At 40.4% G+C, this 20,085-nt stretch overlaps 1 protein-coding gene across 1 annotated transcript in view; it reads right to left on the bottom strand.

Annotated features, from left to right (window-relative positions):
- Nucleotides 1-3,388: 3,388 nt before the first annotated feature.
- The window catches only part of babam2 (BRISC and BRCA1 A complex member 2), a 100,216-nt gene continuing 83,519 nt past the window's right edge, over nt 3,389-20,085 (bottom strand). The window contains exons 8-12 of the mRNA XM_083544817.1: nt 10,817-10,916; nt 6,276-6,346; nt 6,091-6,173; nt 5,156-5,309; nt 3,389-3,827 (exon numbers count right to left, since the gene is read on the bottom strand). Coding sequence (XP_083400943.1) covers nt 3,764-3,827; nt 5,156-5,309; nt 6,091-6,173; nt 6,276-6,346; nt 10,817-10,916 — 472 coding nt within the window. The 3' untranslated portion in view covers nt 3,389-3,763. The remainder of the gene's footprint in view (nt 3,828-5,155; nt 5,310-6,090; nt 6,174-6,275; nt 6,347-10,816; nt 10,917-20,085) is intronic.

Here is a 20,085-nt window from a genome sequence, read left to right on the forward strand (position 1 = left end):
TCGAGGAAATCTCTCGCACCTCATCTGAAAAGCGTCTACACCCCAATCTTTTGCAGGCTAATTCACCGGCACTGAACGATAATACCACGGCAATTAATGAACCCGAGTATCGTTTCCATTTCCAAGCTCCTTATTTTCTTCGGCCTGCTGCCATCGAGATGCTTTAAACAAGGCAGGATTAGTGGATTAAGCGTATTAGCGGCTAAGCTGGCAGCCAGGGTCTCTGTACTAAAAGTAGAGAGCATGAAGGGAGGAAAAAAAAAACATGTATCTCCTAAAAACAAGCTTCAAATAAGTACACCTCATTTCAGCTCTAGTAATCTGACTCTTTACTGGCAAATAGGTGCTTCAGTACCAGATCCCATCCCACACATGTGAAAGAGTGAGTGAGTCTTTTTGTATTTGATTTTTTATTTGATTTTATTTTTTTAAGTAATTGCTTGGTCTTTCCAAGTTAGTAGGGAAAGTGAAGATCCAGTGGCGCTCGCATCAGAACAGAGCGTGTCGTCTTTACTGTTGCATAATAAGGGCCAGAAGACAAAATTGGGATCAGATTGAGAATAGACACAAAGCATGGAAAGCAGAAACAGCCGAAAAAAGTACCCTGCCTATAATTCTTCTATTAAAAAACTCGATTCCAGTAAATGTCCCACATGCATTCACCCCTTGGTTTCCTATTAAACACGACAGTTCCTGCATTATGGACAATCGTCAGTGCCTCAGGCCACAGCAGACTCCTGACCATGACCCCTGTTCTAATGATCACACATACTTATACACACCAAGGTGTAAAGTATTTGAGTAAAATTTGAGTTTAGGCTACTTTTTAAGATACAAGCAACTTTTACTCCCTATTCAACTACATTTAACATTAAATAGATGTACTTTTGACTTCACTATATTTGACTTTGTATTCGATTTGCATTTATAAATAAATAAAAACCTCACAAGTAATCTGTTTTTTTTTTGGTCTTTCACTAACATGTGTCTAGGTGTTCAGGACTGGTGCATCTTTGAGCCTTCATTCTATATGAGGCAAATAGTGTTTAGATCAGATATTGTAAGACTTTTAGTCAAGCTTTATTGAAATGAATGACTTTTAACCTAATAAAGTAAGCTTTGCAGTAAGGTATCTATACTTTTACTCAAGTATGATTTTTAGGTACTCTTTACACCTCTGCACATTCCTTCACTCGTGTTCACACGTCACCGGAGCATTTATCAGTATTACCGCTGTCGAAACCTCTGGAACTGTCAAACAAGAGCACAAGCAGCGACAATGTGTGCAAATAATGCCTTATTATAACGAAACACAAATGCCCTCAGTTCACAAATTTCACACACACACACACACCCTCACAAAAACATCTATACAGTGCATTAGTAAGAGTAAAAATGTTGTGGTCGTGTTCTGCTCTGATTCTTAATAGAGTACAAAGCTAAATTTGATTCATTTATTTGTATTTCTGATTAGACTGTTATATGTGAAATCTTTGTGTTTATAATGTTTCTCTATGTTCTACCAGGCACAAAGAAAATAAAAAGATGAAAGTAGTCTTGGCAGACATGTGGCTAAATAAAAAGAAAGGAATACTAGTGCTGGCACAGCTGCACCGGATTCTGTCTGTTTAATGATGTCCTTGGCCATATGGCCACATATAAATGTGGTATTTAATACCTCAGCATGTATAAAGATGAGATATTGTGCCTATTCTGACATTTAATTTTTTGTTTATAGACACTAATGCTAGTTTTCATTTATTCATCTCCAGTAAGTATTTTGTCCTGGTCAGGATCATGGTGGATTCCAATGCAGTCCTGGGAACACCAAGAGCAATCAGAGTGGACATTAATGATTCAGGGCGTGATTTGGGAATAGGATTGACACCTCACAGCTCTAGGTTTGATTCTGAGCTCAGGGCACTCCCTGGGTGGGGCTTGTGTTAATATTTGGGTTTCTTCCAATTTTACCAGTTTCCTCAACCCTTAGAGAAACATGAAGGTGAGAATGAGTGTGTAAATGATTGTGTATGAAGCCCTGCAATGGACCATCCAGTGTCTCTGGATTCAACATGATTTCTACAAGAATAAAACAGTTCTAAAGATTTTTGCTGCCAAAACATTAACAGCGTTAACTTCTTCAGCAATTTGAGCTACAGAAGCTCGTCTGGTGGATCGGACCACACAGACCAGCCTTTGCTTCTCACATGCATGGGTCTATCAGTTGTCTAGACGTCACAATTTGGTTCTTGTCGAACTCGCCCAAATTCTTACGCTAGCCCATTTTTCCTGCTTTTGACACGCCAACTTTGAGGACAAAATGTTCACTTGCTGCCTAATATATCCCACCCACTAAGAGGTGCCATGATGAAAACATAATCAGTGTTATTTACTTCACTGCTCATAATGTTTAATCGAATGTTTCTAGTTTTGAAGAGATTTAAGATATAAGCAACTTTTTTCTCTCTACTCAACTACATTTATGATTCAATAGATGTTACTCCACTATAATTCAACTGACAATCACCGTTACCCACTACATTTTGCAAGCCAGCTTTATCTGTCATAGCTCATTTATTCTGCAGAAGAGGTGGTGATGAAAGAGGAAAAGTGTCTGTTGATTTGATTTCGGCCAATGCATTGTTAAGTGAGTACAATTTAATTTGTATTTTAGGGAATAAAACCTCACAAATTAACTGTTTTTGGCTTTTCACTAACCTGTGTCTCAGTGTTGAGGACTAGCGCATCTTTGAGCCTACGTTTAACACCAGTCAAACACTCGAGTACTGTTGAAAACAGATACAGAGAATGAGCTGTTTGAATTGATGGGTAACACAATTGACATGTGAATCGACTACATTGATTGGCTGGCTGTTGGTTATCATTTCACAGATACTGGAGTTTTTCTCTAGACAGATATTTTCACCGAGATATTTGGTGCTAAACATTACAACAATCGACAAACCTCCAGATCCTGCAGGAGCAACAGAGCCGAGTACCTCAACCCTAATTACTCACCATTACCCGTTCCACTGTGAAAGGGAAACAGGTCGAGGATGCCATGAAAGCCGTGCTGGACTGCGAGAACCATGGTTTTATTCACACTGCTGATATTGGCTCTTTTGTGCAGACCGCAATCGGACATGACGGCGGCTCGATGAGTTGGTAGGTAAAGCACTCAGCGCCTCATTAGAGAGATAATTGCTGCTGTAATTTGGGATTCAGGAACACGGCGCTGTTTCAACCTGGCGCAGGCTCAGGCCATGACATCAAAAAAGGTATTAATTTGGGTAAAGCTTCACAGCTTCACAAAGAATTCACAGCATTGCAGTGATCCTAAATACGAATGAGTTCTTATTGGTTTTAAATCAAAGAATAAAAGCTGAAATCAAGAAAGAAACAAACAATTTATTCTGGCTTTCTTTCTCACGTCACAAGAAAACGCGGGAGAAAAATAAAAAGTGGAAAAACTGATAAAAACAAGACATTATTGGGACACACGGGACATTGTTGACACTTTTTTAAAGAGTTAAACAGTTAAACAGTTCCGTTTAGACGTTCTTCAGTGCAGAAGAGTAAATATTTTTTCACAGGCTGTTACATGGTGGCATCTTGTTTGAATGTGTTTCTGGGTAAAGATTCGCGGACACGAAGGACAGGCGGTTTGTTGTGTTATCCGATTTTCAAGGCCGTCTCTTCGGCTCTGATATTTCGTCTCGAGTTTCTCTTCAGGACCGATTCCCACCTCGCTGTTTCTCTACGTTTACAGCTTTCCGTTGGCAAACGCTCCCTCCTGAAACTGGGGGATGAAGCTCTTGAAGTACGCCCTAGAGGAAGCGAGGGCAAGACGGGGGTGTGTGTACATGCGTGCAAACACACACACACACACACACACACACACACACACACACACACACACACACACACACACACACACACACACACACACACACACAGAGAGAGTGGGAGAGAAAGAGAAAGGAAATTCAAGTACACTTGAATACAAGAACATATAGACATAAAATACATATAACAAAAATCCATAAATGTTTGCATTTTCTTAATAAAATAATAATAATAATAAAATTATAAACGCATTTGGCTTTGCTTAAAACAACCATTTTGCTATTATAGTCAACAACAAAATATAGTCTGATTTGGAAAAACATAAATACACAATTAATAAATTCTCAAATTTGCATGGTGTTGAATTTTTTATTTTATTTTTTATTTTTTTAATGAGAATTTTCTCTGACGTCGGTTCTGGGAGCAAAATCACAGGTTTATATGTTAAATGTTTATAAGTCACATGATGACAATCTAAAGCTTATCAAAATGATCTAAGAAGATAATCTTTTTCCTTCTTTTTTTTCATTTTTGAAAGGAGTCTCCAGTGTCATGAAAGAAAGTACTTTTCAAAAAGTTATATAAAAATATTCAACATCAGGGTGGTAACATTAAATGCAGTTCACGTTTGAAAGCATGAAACCACCCCACAGCAGCACCCTGTGTTTTACTGCTTATGCAACACAAGTTCTGCACCTGTTCAACAAATAAGTAACAGTGAGTAACAGTGGATTACTATTTGTTTGGATGATGAGTTCATGTATAATAAAATAATCTGATGACTAATTGTGCATTTATTTAAAACAGCATTTATATTTTTCAAATGAATGAATTCATGTAAAAGAAACCTAAAAATGGCTTGTTACAGGTCTTTCGAGGACTTGTGAGCGAATAAGCGAATAATAAAAAAAAAAAAAGTATGATAAGATATAAACTTTCTATCATGGAAACCAGAAGACAAACATTAGGAATGCGTTATCGTCAGCATTTATCGCGCTAAGGTGTGGCTACACACACAGGCCAAAGGTGAGAGTAATCCGTTTTTGCCCCCCCCAAATCCGTGACTGTGGTTTAACACAAATTCCTGATGTGAAAAGACGCAGAGTAAGTTAGGAGAGATGAGTCAATTAGCAGGAGGTCTGCATTTCAGATTCTTCTCATATGAATTTTTCCCCCTGAGATTAATGCTCTTGACCTGATATGAAGAACTATTTAGAGTTTGTCGGCAGGAAACTATCACTGAAAAATGCATAAATATTGCTTTTGGAAATGTAAAACTAAATCCCATAAGGTAGCCTTACAGACTTACTTCGCCCTCTTGGCCATCTCGTTGCCGTCCCAGCGTGGACTATACGGGTATGACTTCTGCACTTGCGAGTAGAGCTGCCCGCTGCTGCTGAAGTGGTACACAGACTGAAAGGTCAGAGTGGGCTGGTCTCGTGGGAAATACAGCGGCAGGTCCACTGCAGCAAATAGAGAGCATGGGGAGAAAGTGTATTTGTCATATTAGATCCACATCGTGATCAGTAACGGTGTGACTTTCTGTGTGAACTTTTATATAATAACCGACCTTTTTTTTTTTTTTTTACCTTTTATCTGAAAAGTGAAATCTTTTATTTCTTATTTTACTTAAATAACAAATCACAGAATCATCACTGGAGTCGGAAAAGCACCATTTTGGTGTGTGTGTGTGTGTGTGTGTGTGTGTGTGGGGGGGGGGGGGGGGGAATCTGGGATTTTCTACTGAACCGTATATGAAGCATTGAAATTCTAAAATGATTGATTTCATAGTTAAATAATATCATATAATGTTATCAGACAATATTATTGAATGATCACAACCTGAAAGTTCTGACCAGAAACGTATACTAAAATAGCAGGGGAAACAAACAACAACAACAACAACAACAAAATCTATGGCTAACAACAAGGGAGAGGAAAATCCTAAAGTCATGTATTGCTCCTAAAAGCAATCTGTAATTGAAGCTCCTGTTTTGTTTCTACTTTTGCTAGTGTTTATGGTTAACACCAGGGTTGTATGGGAACCTTCTGTTACCATCACAGAGAAATCCTTCTATTGTGTTTTTATTAGTCATGCACTGGGAAACCCACTTAACCAGCACACAAATCATTCTGAATTTGGATTAAGCCATTCTGCTGCTTTGAGATCCAGTATACATGATCTATACAATTGCCTGTATATGTATTCTTCTCAGATGTGTATGTAGTACGTCTCGGGCTCACCGTGCACCAGGAAGCAGAAGTCTTTCCACATGAGTAGAAGTGTGAGCTTGGTGAAGCCTACAGCATCGTACTCGACGACCCCCCTGCACAAGAAACAAGCTAAATACCGCTTCCAGCAGCAAAATAACATTCATTCATCAAGTCTGCGAAGCATCAAATGACACACAGGGAAAAAAAAAACTCACATTCCAAAATGACTAAGAAATGCAGCGATGTATTCCCTCCTCCTGTGATAGCCCTGGATTACATACTGTACCTGAGTTTAATAAAAAAAAAAAAAAAAAGAAAAAGTGAGAAAGAGGGCATTATAAATAAATACATATAATGAATGAAGCTGGACATGGATGACAAGTACACACTGAGCGTGTCCCATTATAATGTGCAGTAGAGCACGGCTGCCTAACGAACAGGTTTTACGGCTCGTGTGAATGACACCCAACTGACAAGGTGCTGGTGTTTTCCTGAGCCACACACAAATAACCGATGCAACTCTGTATCTGCACATCGCAATGATTAAAAAAAAAGCATACATAACGGTTATGTATGCAAAAAAAATAAATAATCATAAACAAATCAGAAGAAACCGACGGAGGCTTTATTTAGCTTTATATATAAATGCGTGACCCGGTATCTGCTTACTCATCTGTCTAAAATCCAGAGTTATCAACTGGCAGACCGCGATCCGGATACGGACCCGGCAAAGCATTTAGCGAAGCACTTAAAAAAAGATTTCCCTTTTTTTTTTTTTTTTTAAAGCATTGATATTTAAATGCATGTAATAAATGCAGCAGCAGATCCTCTATTGTGGTCAATTGATGTTCGAGGTTCATGTTTTGTCACATAGATTCAATTGAATGCTTTTCATTAGTTCCTTGTCCTGAAGTGCAACAACAAACAGAGAACATACAAACTTGCATCATCAAAGACAATGTAGTGTATAGTTATGTACACGCTGTAATAAACATGCACATTAACCGAAAACATATACAATAAATGTAAAGATAGAAAATATAGATGTCTAGTAGTAGTACAGCTATTATATACATGTATTGGTAAATAATTGACAGGCTTTTTTGATTGATTTATAATTTTTTTTTGTTGATTGTTTGTTACAATATCCATGTCTGGTCATTGGTAGCCCAAAAAACAACAACAAAAAAAGACTGAAACGAAATGTTTATAGACGACTGGACTGAGCAATGCGTTTATTCTCCAGTTCAAATTCAGAATCGGTGCATCGTAGCAAATAATTCAATTGAACTCAAATCAATTCAATTCAATCCAATTCAAATGGCACTTTAAACAATAGACACGTTCCAAAGCGGCTTTGCAGATTTCAACAGACTATACATTTTACCATAATAAATAAGTCCATTATACAAATTAACAAAAAAAAAGTAAACAATAATTTGTAACTGCTGTTGCTATGCAGTCGTGTCCTTTACTTATCTGCACCTCCATAAGCAAATACTTTTTAGACATTTTAGATTTAGTCTTTGTGTGTTTGATTTAATGCCACGCCCCCTTTTTTAAATTTTTATTCCTGATCAGATACCAATTTGCTGATGTAGTACTGATGTAGGTGAGATGATGAGGCTCTAATTTATACCAAAGTTGTTTATGTAGTAGGGTTGGGATTCTACAATCAAGATCTTGCACTCCAACCCATGTGAACATATCTTTATGGAGCTAACTTTGTATACTAGGGCATCGTTATGCTGGAACAGGTTCGGGTCTTCTAGTTCAAGTAAAGGGAAAATGTATTGCTAACGACATCCTATACAACTGTGTGCCTCTAACATTGTGGTAACAGTTTGGGGAAGAACCACATACGGCAAATAATAATAATAAAAAAAATACCAGGTGTTCCAATACTTTTGGCCATATCGCGTATGACTAAGATGATATGAATCCTAATTAAAACATGAATACAGAATTGATCAGACTGTAAATTCACTGTATGTGACTAACGTGTATAACTTTACACGGCTGATTAATTCTGTGATGACAGAACAAAACGGGCCTTGCCACATAGTTATCTTTAGGTTTCTTAGGAAGCTGACTGCATCTCTTATACGCGTGGTGCTGGTGATAGACACTTGGACCGAAGTCATTAAAACACAGTCGGTTTTGGCTAACGAGTTTGCTCTCTAATACCCAGACTGACACAGACTGCAGCATGCAGAATCGAGGGCACGCGGCTCGCTAACGCGCCGTGACCGTAACTCGCCTGCGCTTATTATGACACACCATTAGCGCTTGGAACACATTAGCACTTTTTCCACATTAGCACATTCGAGTACTTTGCGAGACCGGAGAGATGACACCTTTTGCACTTTTTGAGGCCTGCATGTGCTGCACGTCATGACTCAGCTGGTCCTAATTGTGTCTGTAAAGCGTCTATTTCGGAGAGCGCTAATGTGCCACACACACACACACACACAAACACAAACACACTGTGCTCTTTCGCTCTCTCGGCTGACTTTTAGTTCAGCTAAAGAGTTAATCAGAGCAGGAACTGTGGATCACTGCACTCCACGCCCTTGCCAGGGGTCAGGCCCAGCCCTAAAATTGGCAGGTGAATGCGGGTGGATAGGTGAGTCATCACTAAAATATCTGCTCTTTAGACATGCTATATTGCATAAGCTCACTTCCTGTGTGTGTGTGTGTGTGTGTGTGTGTGTGTGTGTGTGTGTGTGTGTGTGTATAAAACGCATATTTTGTGAGGGCAGTAAGCACTTGCACTTCACTGCAGTGATAAAAGACTAAATTCAGCTGTCAGCAGTTTCATATTAGATGCCGCTGACTGGTTTAAAGGAGCGCTTTGTAATTTTCAGATCTCTGTGAAGCAAAGTCAAGTCAAAAAAAAAGAAAAGGAAAGAAAGAAAAAGAAAAACACACACATACACACACACGCAGGAGAAATATCCCCTTCTTCCATTCGATCTTACTTTCATTCCATTTGTTCCAGTTGGGTCAAATTTAAATGTTCCCTAACAATATTATGAACCAGTTTGTATGTTTACACTATATTGCCAAAAGTATTGGGACACCTGATCTTTCCTTCTATGTGTGGTTCTTTTTCTAAACTGTTCCCACAAATCTGGAGGCACTTAATTGTACAGGAGGTCTTTAGATGCGTTTTAATAAAATTTTGCGTTCACTTGAACTTGAAAACCCAAAACCTGTTCCAGCATGGCGATGCCCCTGTGCACAAAGTGAGCTCCATGAAGATCTGGTTTTCATGCTTTGGAGAGCAAGATCTTGAACGGCCTGCTATAAAGCTCTGATCACATCCCTACTGAACACCTTTGAGAAGAATGTGAACGCTGACAGTACCCCCAGGCCTCCTCACCTACACCAGTACCTTGTGGCTGATAAACACAAATATCCATAAGCAAGTTCTTGTTTTTGTATAGTTTGGACATCAAAAGCAAACAAAATAAAAAAAAGAAACTACAATTGTTCCTGTTAATTCCTACCAAAATATTTGCAATGTAGAAGTTAGAAAATGTAAAATTTACAAGAACATTTAAAAATTCGTATTTATTTTTCAACAATTTTAATTACAATTTGAATACAGTTGGAAAATTATATATAATCGCCTTTCGTGTGCTGTTTATTTATATTTCATATTATCCATTCACCTATTATTATTATCATATATCATAGCGTTACCAACCTGTACATATGTAAATATTCTACACTGCTACAGTACCAATGCACTTCTGGTTATATGCTAACTGCATTTTGTTGCAATAAAGTGACAAATTTTAATCTAATCTAAAAGACATACAGCGGGTCACCGCACCATTTACACATTAACAACAACAGTGCAGCTGAGCACGCTTAGATAAGAGCACTTATTGCTTACCGCAATTATCAGCAAGCATTCTATCAATCGATACCAAAAGATAATAGGATTCAAACAAATCCGTTATTCACGTCCAAGAATAAGCCCAATTACTTTTTCGTATGGACTGCCGTGGATTTTCCTGCAGCGCCGTCGGGATTCGGAGACGCAAAACAACGGTCCTGTCAAGAGCCCATAGTTTGAGCCTTGGTAATTATTCAGCCTTGTCACATTTGAACCAGCTCCTTCTGGACTTGTTCCCCCCCGACCCTAGTTAAGGTGAGTGGAGCCTGTGGCTTTGGCAAACACTCGCTGGAACAAGGGAAAGGCCTGATTATGCATGCTGTCATGCGAGTATGTGCGCTCCTCTTCAGGTGAAGGGAAGAGCAGGGAGTACGGAGGTCTTCCCTACGGCCACTGACACAACACAGCTTCTCCACTCCATCTCCACCTGTCAGCTCTGATCACCTTCCGGGCCTGAACCGGGGGGCATCCAGTGTAGACCACATACTGTATGTGTTTCGACATGCACACAGGATTGATTTTATTTTTTTAATGTTTAACGTATTTTTATGTTTAAAGCATTTTGAGGGAATTGAGTCTACCAAAGTGTAAAAATCTCAATGTGGCACAGATTGAAGGAACTCAAAGTTAATACTGAACAAGCCATATGTTCTTTTTATCACAAGAAAAAAAAAACCGTTGAAGATTTTGGATGACCTTATTAGGGCCAATAGATACACACAGCCAAGTTTTCAGGAATACTTTATGCACACAATTATGATAATAATACAAACCGCACTTGGCTTACGTTCAAATTCTCACCCTTGATGAACCCACACATTAATTACAGATAAATCTTTTTTTTTTTACCTTATTTGTCAGTAACTGGCACACTTGAGGCACATAGTCAATGAGGCAGCCTCCACTTGGAAAGGCTGGAATATGCAGGGCTGAGGGTCCTCCAAGAGCGCTGTTGAAGACAATAGTGAGGGACATGGTTTATTCAATTAGTCTACTTTACAAGGTGAAGCACTAGTAAAATTAGACATATTGCAGACGATTTGACCAGTCGCCCACAGTTTATAAGAAATGTTATATACGTAGATACTAACTTAAAGCAGTTCTGGTATGCTTAGATTACAGATCAATTACAGACCAATCTAATACTGGAAAAAAAATGGCTTGGTGGAACCAAATTTGTCATTGTTTCCTGAATATGTGATCGAACACAGGATACGAATTGTCGTCATATACCCGTGATGTTTCATAACCTGGCAAGAGATATAGGGAGGGGATGTCGGCATGTTATCAGTATCAGGAAATGATACTTCAAGTGCCGATATCGCAATAAGGAACATGCACTACTTCTGTTTTCTGGCTCTATGTCTTACTATGGCTTTTTGAAAAGTTGAGACTAGTTTTGTAACACGCCAACAGATGGCAGCGCAAGGCTGCACGCACAGTCACAGGGAGCACCGACCTTCATAAGTCAGTTTGCCAAAAGACATCTGACCACGTGTGCTACCACGTCTGCTATCATGGAAACAACATGATCCTACTTCCACCCCCACACTACTCGGCAGATTTGGCTCCTGCGTACTTTGCCCTCTAACCAAAGATGAAGATCTGTCACCAAGCTAAACGTATAGTGTTATGAATGTCTGTACTTTTGAGAGTTCCTTGTGTGTGTCAACACGCTTAGCTAATAAACCTGATTCTGATTCGGATATTGTGTACTGGACTAACTGTATATGGTTAAAATGACAATAAAAGTGGCATGACTCGATATGGGGTTTGGATTTCATAGTAAGACATTGTCGCTTCATTTTCATAGCATAATTTATAGATACAGAATTGAGGATTGATGTCACTTCCTCATGGTGTTGATAAGCATAATGAAAGCGCTTCAGAGTTCCAGGGTTCCTGTTTCATTCTAAACTCATTACAGTCTTATGTGGAGTCCCTGTTTCCGCTGGGTTTCAACTTGCTTTCTGGTTTCCTCCGACTTCCCCAAAAGTGTTTATGAATTAGCAATGTGTGAATGAGAGTACGCATGGTGCTCAATGACGGACTGGAGTCCCAACCAAACTGTATTCCTTGCTTGCACCCTTTGGCAAAGAGAATGCCTTGAATGGAGCATGAAACCAGGTTTTGATGCTATTTCTGACTGCGTGGAGGCTGAGCGGTGAAGTCAAACGCTTTCTCTCGGAGAAAGTCCTTTGGTTAACCTCCATGTACCATCCCACAAACTGCACATCCTGTCTTCCAGAGAGTGTTCTAAGAAATTCGTCCTACTCACTCCTCACTCTTTATACAATATTCCTGAACTCTCTTGCAGATTTATGAGGAGCTACGGTGCGCCAGTGAGATGAATAAAGCTGTAGGGATGTCCTGTGCTGTTAAAAAGTTCTGTGCCAGATGCTTTGACGTGAGATGGCAGACGACACTTGCCCCCCGCCTCGCCGTGTCCCTCGTGTGTGCGCCGTTAGAGCTCAAGGACGCTGTATGTTTAGCATTCGCCCATAGGCTATTGATTGACTGTGACATTTGCGGGAACATCATGTTGAGATTTTAAACCTGCACAACACGGCTCCAAAGTTTCCTGTAGATCTTACAGCTTTTAAAAACAGTTCCTTTATTCTGCCCAACCCAGTTTTGCCCTCCGGTATATTTCAGCTCCCACCCTGATCAAACACACCCATTGTACCAAATTAAAGTGTTCAAACGTAATCGAGCCTTCTTGGCAGGTGTGGTAGATTAAGGTAGGAGTTAAGTGCAATGGCAGGGTTGGATGACTAGGCTTTAACACCACCTTTGCTAATACAGTGTGATTATAAGTGTTATAGCACAAGCAGTGCAAGAGCACAATTGAACTAAAGCAGGGCAGGATTTATTGTAGTGGTTCCTGTATTCTTATGTCGTGTTGTCTTTACTGCTAAAAACAACGTTTGACTTGCTTTCGAAAAAGAAATGAGCTCATTAAGATAAGATAAGATATACATTTCTTCGGCCAGTTTCCCCACTTTCCCAGTGGGGAATTTTTTTCTGTTACAGCAGCAAGGAAAAAATAAATGCAACTATATAAAAGAATACATATAAACAACACAATGTATAAATACAAATACAAATAAGGAAAGAAAAAGAAAATAGTAACATCAGATGTGTTGGGTTAATTCATGCTATAACTAATTCCAAAAGTATTGTTGAATGCTTGATTCTGATTGGTCAGAATTGAAGATTCATTTTTTACAACGGTCCGGGCTTACAATAATGTTTATAGCATTGTGTTCAGTACATCTTATTGGTTCTAATTGTCTAGTTTTACATATGAAATTTTTCTTAGGAGGTTTGTTTATGATAGATCAAAAAAAGGAGTCTCCAGTTTCAGAGGTAAAGCTGTAGCTCTTTAAGGCCTTGACCGCACTTATACGTTTTTGTTTGAAAACATGTACTTTTATTTCCGCCAAGGCCTCCCGTCCTCACGGAGACAGCGTTGTCAGTCAACGATAACGTAGCTTTAAAAAAATCAATCAATAAATAAATAAACAAATAAAAACGCTCTCCAAAGTGGATACCTTTGAAAACCTTTGAATACCTTTTTTTTTCGTGAACTGTGAAAACGGAGGCTTTCGAAAACGACGACGCATATTTTTTCTCATTGCTGCAATGTTTCAAAAAGCCAGAAAGTGAAAAAACGGCATTCGGAAATGACGGAGGTCGGAGCGTCTTGCGGTTTGGTTTGCGCACGTGCACTACAGGGAGTTGAACCGTTTACAGATGTTTGTTGATTGAGCAACTTTGAAAAATAAAAGTGTGGACGCGAAGCGCCGTTTTCGAATGTATACGGCTCGGTGTCGACGTAGCTGAGGACAGACGACATTGCTTTTCATCTGTAATTGCCATTTTTTTCAACATAAAGAGAGAGAGAGAGAGACGATTCTGTTTACGACTGTTATAACGTAAACGCGGACAGGAATTTGTTTCCCAATCTTTTCCCACGTTTAAACATAAACACAGACGAACATAAAGCATTCATCAAGCATCAAGTAAACATCAAAGCGAACAAGTGTAATCCTTGTTTCTCATTTCTATATCTTTAATACACTCAAACCATTCCAAACAGGAAGGAAGCCATGGAAAAGAAACTATTCCAGACATTTGACCTTCATCATGTTTGGATCAATTCCAAAATCTAATCAAGTCATCTGCTGAGTACAATGTTAATTCCAGACAAGTCCTACAACCGTTTAACCACTCGTTCTTGAGGCATTGTGCTAAAAAAATCTCCGATGCATGAATGGTTGAGCAACCCCCTTAATAAAGACATAAAAACTGTAATCCTAATTGTTTGTGTGTGTGTGTGTGGGGGGGGATTATAGAATCACCATTCTATACATTTATATCGTTTATTTAAGCGTATTTACTGGACACACTTGAATAAAATATGGCCTAATAAAAGACATTGCTAAATCAATATAATTTCCGTTTCAGTTCAAGTGAAGTAAAAGGTTAAAAATGTACGGAACGAGAAAGAGACCAGCAGTGAGAAAAGCCGAGAAAAATTCTTGGATCAGATATGACCCGAGCAACTCCTACTTCCTCCACAGTGCGAGACTTTATCATTAACTGACACAGGATGACACCAGGGTTCGTGCAAAGTGCGATTCGATTTGACTGATTAAGAAAATCAAAAGGAAGGAGGAATACACTGACTCAAGCGGTCTCTTCACTTCTCGTTTGCGTGTCTCACGACCTTTTTGGTAACGTGCGTGAAACCCAGAAAAGAAAAAAGAAGAATTACGAGATTTTTTTTTCTAGGGAAGAACAAATGAGGTAGGATTAAGATTTGCAAATGAAAATGCATCACCCTCCCACATATGAAGAATGAGCTCTTCACCTTTAAGTGTCGCTAATACCTTGGCGCGGCGTCGCGAGTGCTGTCATTAGGGCTTAGATCAAGAATGTGTTTTGCAGATAAAACATCCAGCCATCAGTGAAACAACCTAAAGCAGATGGAGAGCAATTACACGCATGCAAAATGTCACTCGTGTCTATCAACCCTATAAAGTGCTTACTGCACAGACACGCTATTCATGAAATAAAAAGCGGAAATGGGAAATTATCGGGAACGTCGCTCACTGCCTCGCGTTATTCAACTGTCAAAGTATAGGCCTCTTGCTTGCTGAATGCTTGTCTATCATAACTCCGCTGGCCTTCATAATCATGTCAGAAAGCGATGAATTGAAGAGATGAGAAAAGAGACTAAGCTGGACAAAGTGGGGTGGAGGGGGGGGGGGGGGGGGAGTAATAACAAAGGGCCGTGTAACGCCGACAATAGAGCTCAGATCTCCATGGAGATGTGTTGCGTTGCTTTACTGACGTCCTCATAAGGACACAGGCCTGCTCGGATACATAACATCAGATCGGCGAAACGTGTAGGAGTTGGAGAAGAGGGTGAAAGATTTGGAATAGGTTTGGACATATTCACAACATGCTCATAGTCATTATCTTTTCAATACCACTTTATTTATAATTCAACTATACACCATTATAAAGAACAGAAAGGGTTCTATTTTAAGCCACTCAGCATTACTTCCTTGTGTATTCTCAGTGATGAGGAAGATGAGGCGCATTACAGTGATGAGAGGGGTCAAAGACTGGACTGAACTGCCAGGAAGCCGAAGGGTTACTCATTCACTTTTTACAATCGTAGTCAGAAAAAAAAAGCACTGATCTTCAGGAAGCTCAGGAAATGTTTCTCAAATAATCACTCTTTACAATCGTGGTGAGCTAAAAAGCACCTTGACTCGTTGAATCTTCAGGAAGCTCAGGAAGTGTTACTCAAAAAATCACTCAACAATCATGGCGAGCTGAAAAGCATCTTGACATGTGGAATCTTGAGGTGTATTGACTACAACAGAAGATGATCACACCAGATTCCACTCCCGTCATTCGGGAACTGGAATCTGAGGCTATATTGGGCACTGAGGCACTGAAACTGCACAGCCAAAGATGGGAAAATGTCACTAGGTTTTTTGAAAAGAGTGGTATTATAAATCTTCTGCTTCGTGACAAAGCCAATTGTTAAACCCATGATGAAGTCAATTATACTGAATTATGAGGAGACAAAGTTTGTAGGACCATAACTGATTGATTATAGAAAGAAAAAATATATATATATATCTTTTCCCCAAAGGGATGGAGGCAGAAACATTGCCCACACTCTTCTTTTATATAACAGACCATGTCTGGTGCTCGGCTGCGAAACACGGCTGATGCACAACACAACAAAAAACGTGCACACCTGGCACAAAAAACCTTAAAAAAACAAATAAACATACAAACAACTTCAAAAGCTAATGCGCTCAAAGTGAACAGCCTGTCTTCTGACTGGATACAAAGAGTGAAACCCGACATCTGCAAATATCTTCGTCTCTTTATCAACCCATAAGCGTGTGTAGGAGTCAGTCTCTCAATCTGTCAGCATCGCAGCTCGAGCTGAGAGATGTGGAGTCCACCATGAAACAGCGAGAGCCTCGCTCTAATAATAACAGAGCCGAGTGTGTGGGCGTGCGGAACAGCGATCGCTGTGGCGCTGCTGATGTTTGAAGTGTGAAAGGTTCGGATGTGTGCGGATCGGGTTTGCGAGGCCTTTCAAGAGATGGAGAGAACGAGATGGAAGAAAAAAAAAGATACAGAGAGAAAAGAGGAGAGAAAGAGAGATGTGGAAAGAAAGAGCGGGATTCCTGTGCGGTTTGTGTGCTCGCCTCACTCGAGGTGGCTGATAGAGACCTTTCTCTTGGCTTTTCTCTTTCAAGTCCCACTCACTCGCTTTGTCTTCCTTTATGCCGGATCCAGAGGGGTTGGCTGGCTCTCTGACTGCGGGCGATGTGTTCAGCACCAGCCTTTAGGGCAGCTCTGAGACGGAGCACCGAGTTCTTTAGATGTGTCGAGTGTGTGTGTGTTTTTTTGAAAGCCGTAAACACAGGGACAGCTCGTCTTGGCTAGGGCTACACAAGCCGCACATCGACTGGGAATAACACCGAGCAGCGCCGACGGCCATCCTGCTCCTCTCCACACCTCCTTTTACCGTTCAGAAGAGACACTGCAATGCGAACTCCGAATCACGGCTACCTTGAAAAATCGCAAAAGCTGTGAGTTAGCGAAGATGGGTTCGATAATTACGCAAGAGTTCGATGAAGTTCGAGCGAAAAAGAGGTTCCTGTCATTCCACCCAAATTAACTCCAGGGCCGCTGTTGGAGTTGCCCTTCAGGACCAAATAGGGTCATATTTCAGTAGTTTCATGCCTTTAAGGAAGATAAAAAAAATCTACTGATTTACTTGCTTGTCTGCCTATTTATTTACTGACATAGTGAATCTTAAGATAGATTAACTACAAGAGCAAAATATCGCACCCTGGAATCTAAGGCTACAGTGGGTACTGACCATCCATCCAGCTACATACACTGATCAGGTATAACATTATGACCACCTGCCTAATATCATGTTGGCTCACTTTTGCTGCCAAAATAGTCCCGATCCATCGAGCATTAACAGGAGCTCGTCTGTTGGATCGGACCACACGGTCCAGCCTTCGCTCCCCACGTGAATCAATGTGCCTAGGCTGCCCACGACCCTGTCGCCGGTTCACCACCTTTTCTACTTCGAACATTTTTGATAGACACTGACCAGTGCAGACCGGGAACATCCCACAAGAGCTGCAGTATTGGAGATGCTCTGACCCAGTCCTCTAGACGTCACAATTTGGACCTCGCTAAATTCCTTACGCTTGCCCATTTTTCCTGCTTCCAACACGTCAACTTTGAGGACAAAATGTTCACTTGCTGCCTGATATATTCCACCCAATAACAGGTGCCATGATGAAGAGATAATCATTCACTCCACCAGGCATAACATTATAAAGTCATAATGATCGGGAAATTGTTTTTTTTATTTGTTATTTAAAAAAAGCAACAGAGGACATTTCTATAATCATTGAAAAAAAGAATTTTAGTCATCTTTTCGTTTTTGTTACATCATATCCCATGCGACATTTGGCAGACTCCCTTATCTAGAGCGATTTACAATTATATTATTAGTACAACTATGGGGAAAAAAGGGCCTCAGGGGCCCAAAAATGGCAGCTTGGTGTGGCTAAAATTTTAATTCACAACCGTCTGATCCAAAGTCCAATGCCTTAACCACTAAGCTACCACCGCTTTACGTCTATGTAGTCTAGACACTAATGTTGAACCCTGTCTATGTCACCTGTTGGGAACACTATGACAGAGGAGCGATTTGCATAATCTGAACGTTTAATAAATCGGCTACAGCAGCTGTATTTCCGTGTGTAAATGTTGATGTAACTCCGACATATCACAGCTTATACCTTACTGTATATCCATCCTGCAATCGAAAAGCGTTGTAAGGCACGTCATAATCTAAACGTCAGGATCGGGTTTGTCCTTACAAGCCCTGTGTTTGCACCCTTATTATAATCCTCTTCGCTCAGTCTGTGAAAAACACACACCCGTTATCCCACACCCTCACGCAATCCAACAAAAATATCCACTCCTACCCGTACATTTTTCCCCTCGCTCGGCCTTTAATGTACGACTTGCAAGGGCGAGGGCACATTATTAAAATCTCGCAATGCGGTCGGCCGAGAGGAAAGGACCTGTGACAGATAGAAGCTGACATGGCGGCAGAGCCAGCGAGCAGAAAGCGCGGGCGCGTCCTCTCACTAGGCACGATTGAGTAGATCTGGGGCGGCTCCGAGAGACACGGAACAGGGAAAATGTAAAGGAAAAAAAAATGAAATCTCGCCTCGAGGCGGACATTAGCGGACCTTGCCTAGAGAGATCCGCCTGTTGTTAAGACATGAGGAGGTTTTCTTGTTCTCCAGCCGAGTGACCTTGCCTTGGGTCGGTCCACCCAGTGCACATGGCATATAGAAATGCCAAAAACGTCTCTTTCTGGCACCAGTGTCACATTTTGTATATCATTTATTCGATCAAACTCTTATGTTAGAAAAAAGGACTTCTTTATGCCCTGTGGTTATTTGTTCGTATTTGGAAACAATGAACGAATAGGTTTGGATGATGTGAGATCTCAGCTTGGGAAAGCCAGATGTGCACTTGAAAGGGTCACAGCTTTATACACTCATGACTGAGTGACTCTAATGATCACACACCAAACACATGATTCCCCCAATAAGCAACAAACCGCTGAGGATTAACAAATGGAAAGAATTGTTTCTATATGCTTAATTCAAAATAAACCACACACACACACACACACACACACACACACACACACACACACACACACACACACACACACACACACACACACACAGACTCAATTATTACTTACAGGTATGGGTGAATGAGTACATTTGCACACACATACAAACACATTACATGAGTACAGTACATTTGCGTGGCGCACACACACACAAACACACACACACACGCACGCACGCACGCACACCCATAAAGCAACACAAATTCACATTGTATCACATACATATACATGCATGGATCAACGAGTACATTTACACACACACACATATACACACACACACACACACACACACAGACACACACACACACACACACACACACACACACACACAGACACACACACACACACACACACACATCTATAAACACTCAGATTCGATATCATGTACAGCCAGTTAACAGCCATTTTCAGGCACACATATGTGCGCGCACACACACACACACACACACACACACACACACACACACACACACACACACACACACACATCGTTATAAAGACTCGGTAACATTGATGTTCATGTGTCTATGAGAACAAATGCATGTACAGACACACAGAAAAACCCACACACCAATTCAACCTCAACCACATTTAAGTTAATGGGTGTAAGAATACATATGTAAGTGCACACACAAACACACACACCCATAAGTACTCAGACTCACATGTACATGCATGGGTGTATGAGCACATATGCACACACATGCACGCACACACAGGCGCATACATGCTCACACACACGCTTCCCGATTTTTCCTTATTTTAGGGAAGTAAATAGCAGAAGAAGTGGTCCTTATGGTATTCATGACTTCGACAGTTAGATCAGGCGAGT

Source organism: Silurus aristotelis (genome assembly GCF_946808225.1).
Source record: "Silurus aristotelis genome assembly, chromosome: 6".
NCBI lineage: Eukaryota > Metazoa > Chordata > Actinopteri > Siluriformes > Siluridae > Silurus > Silurus aristotelis.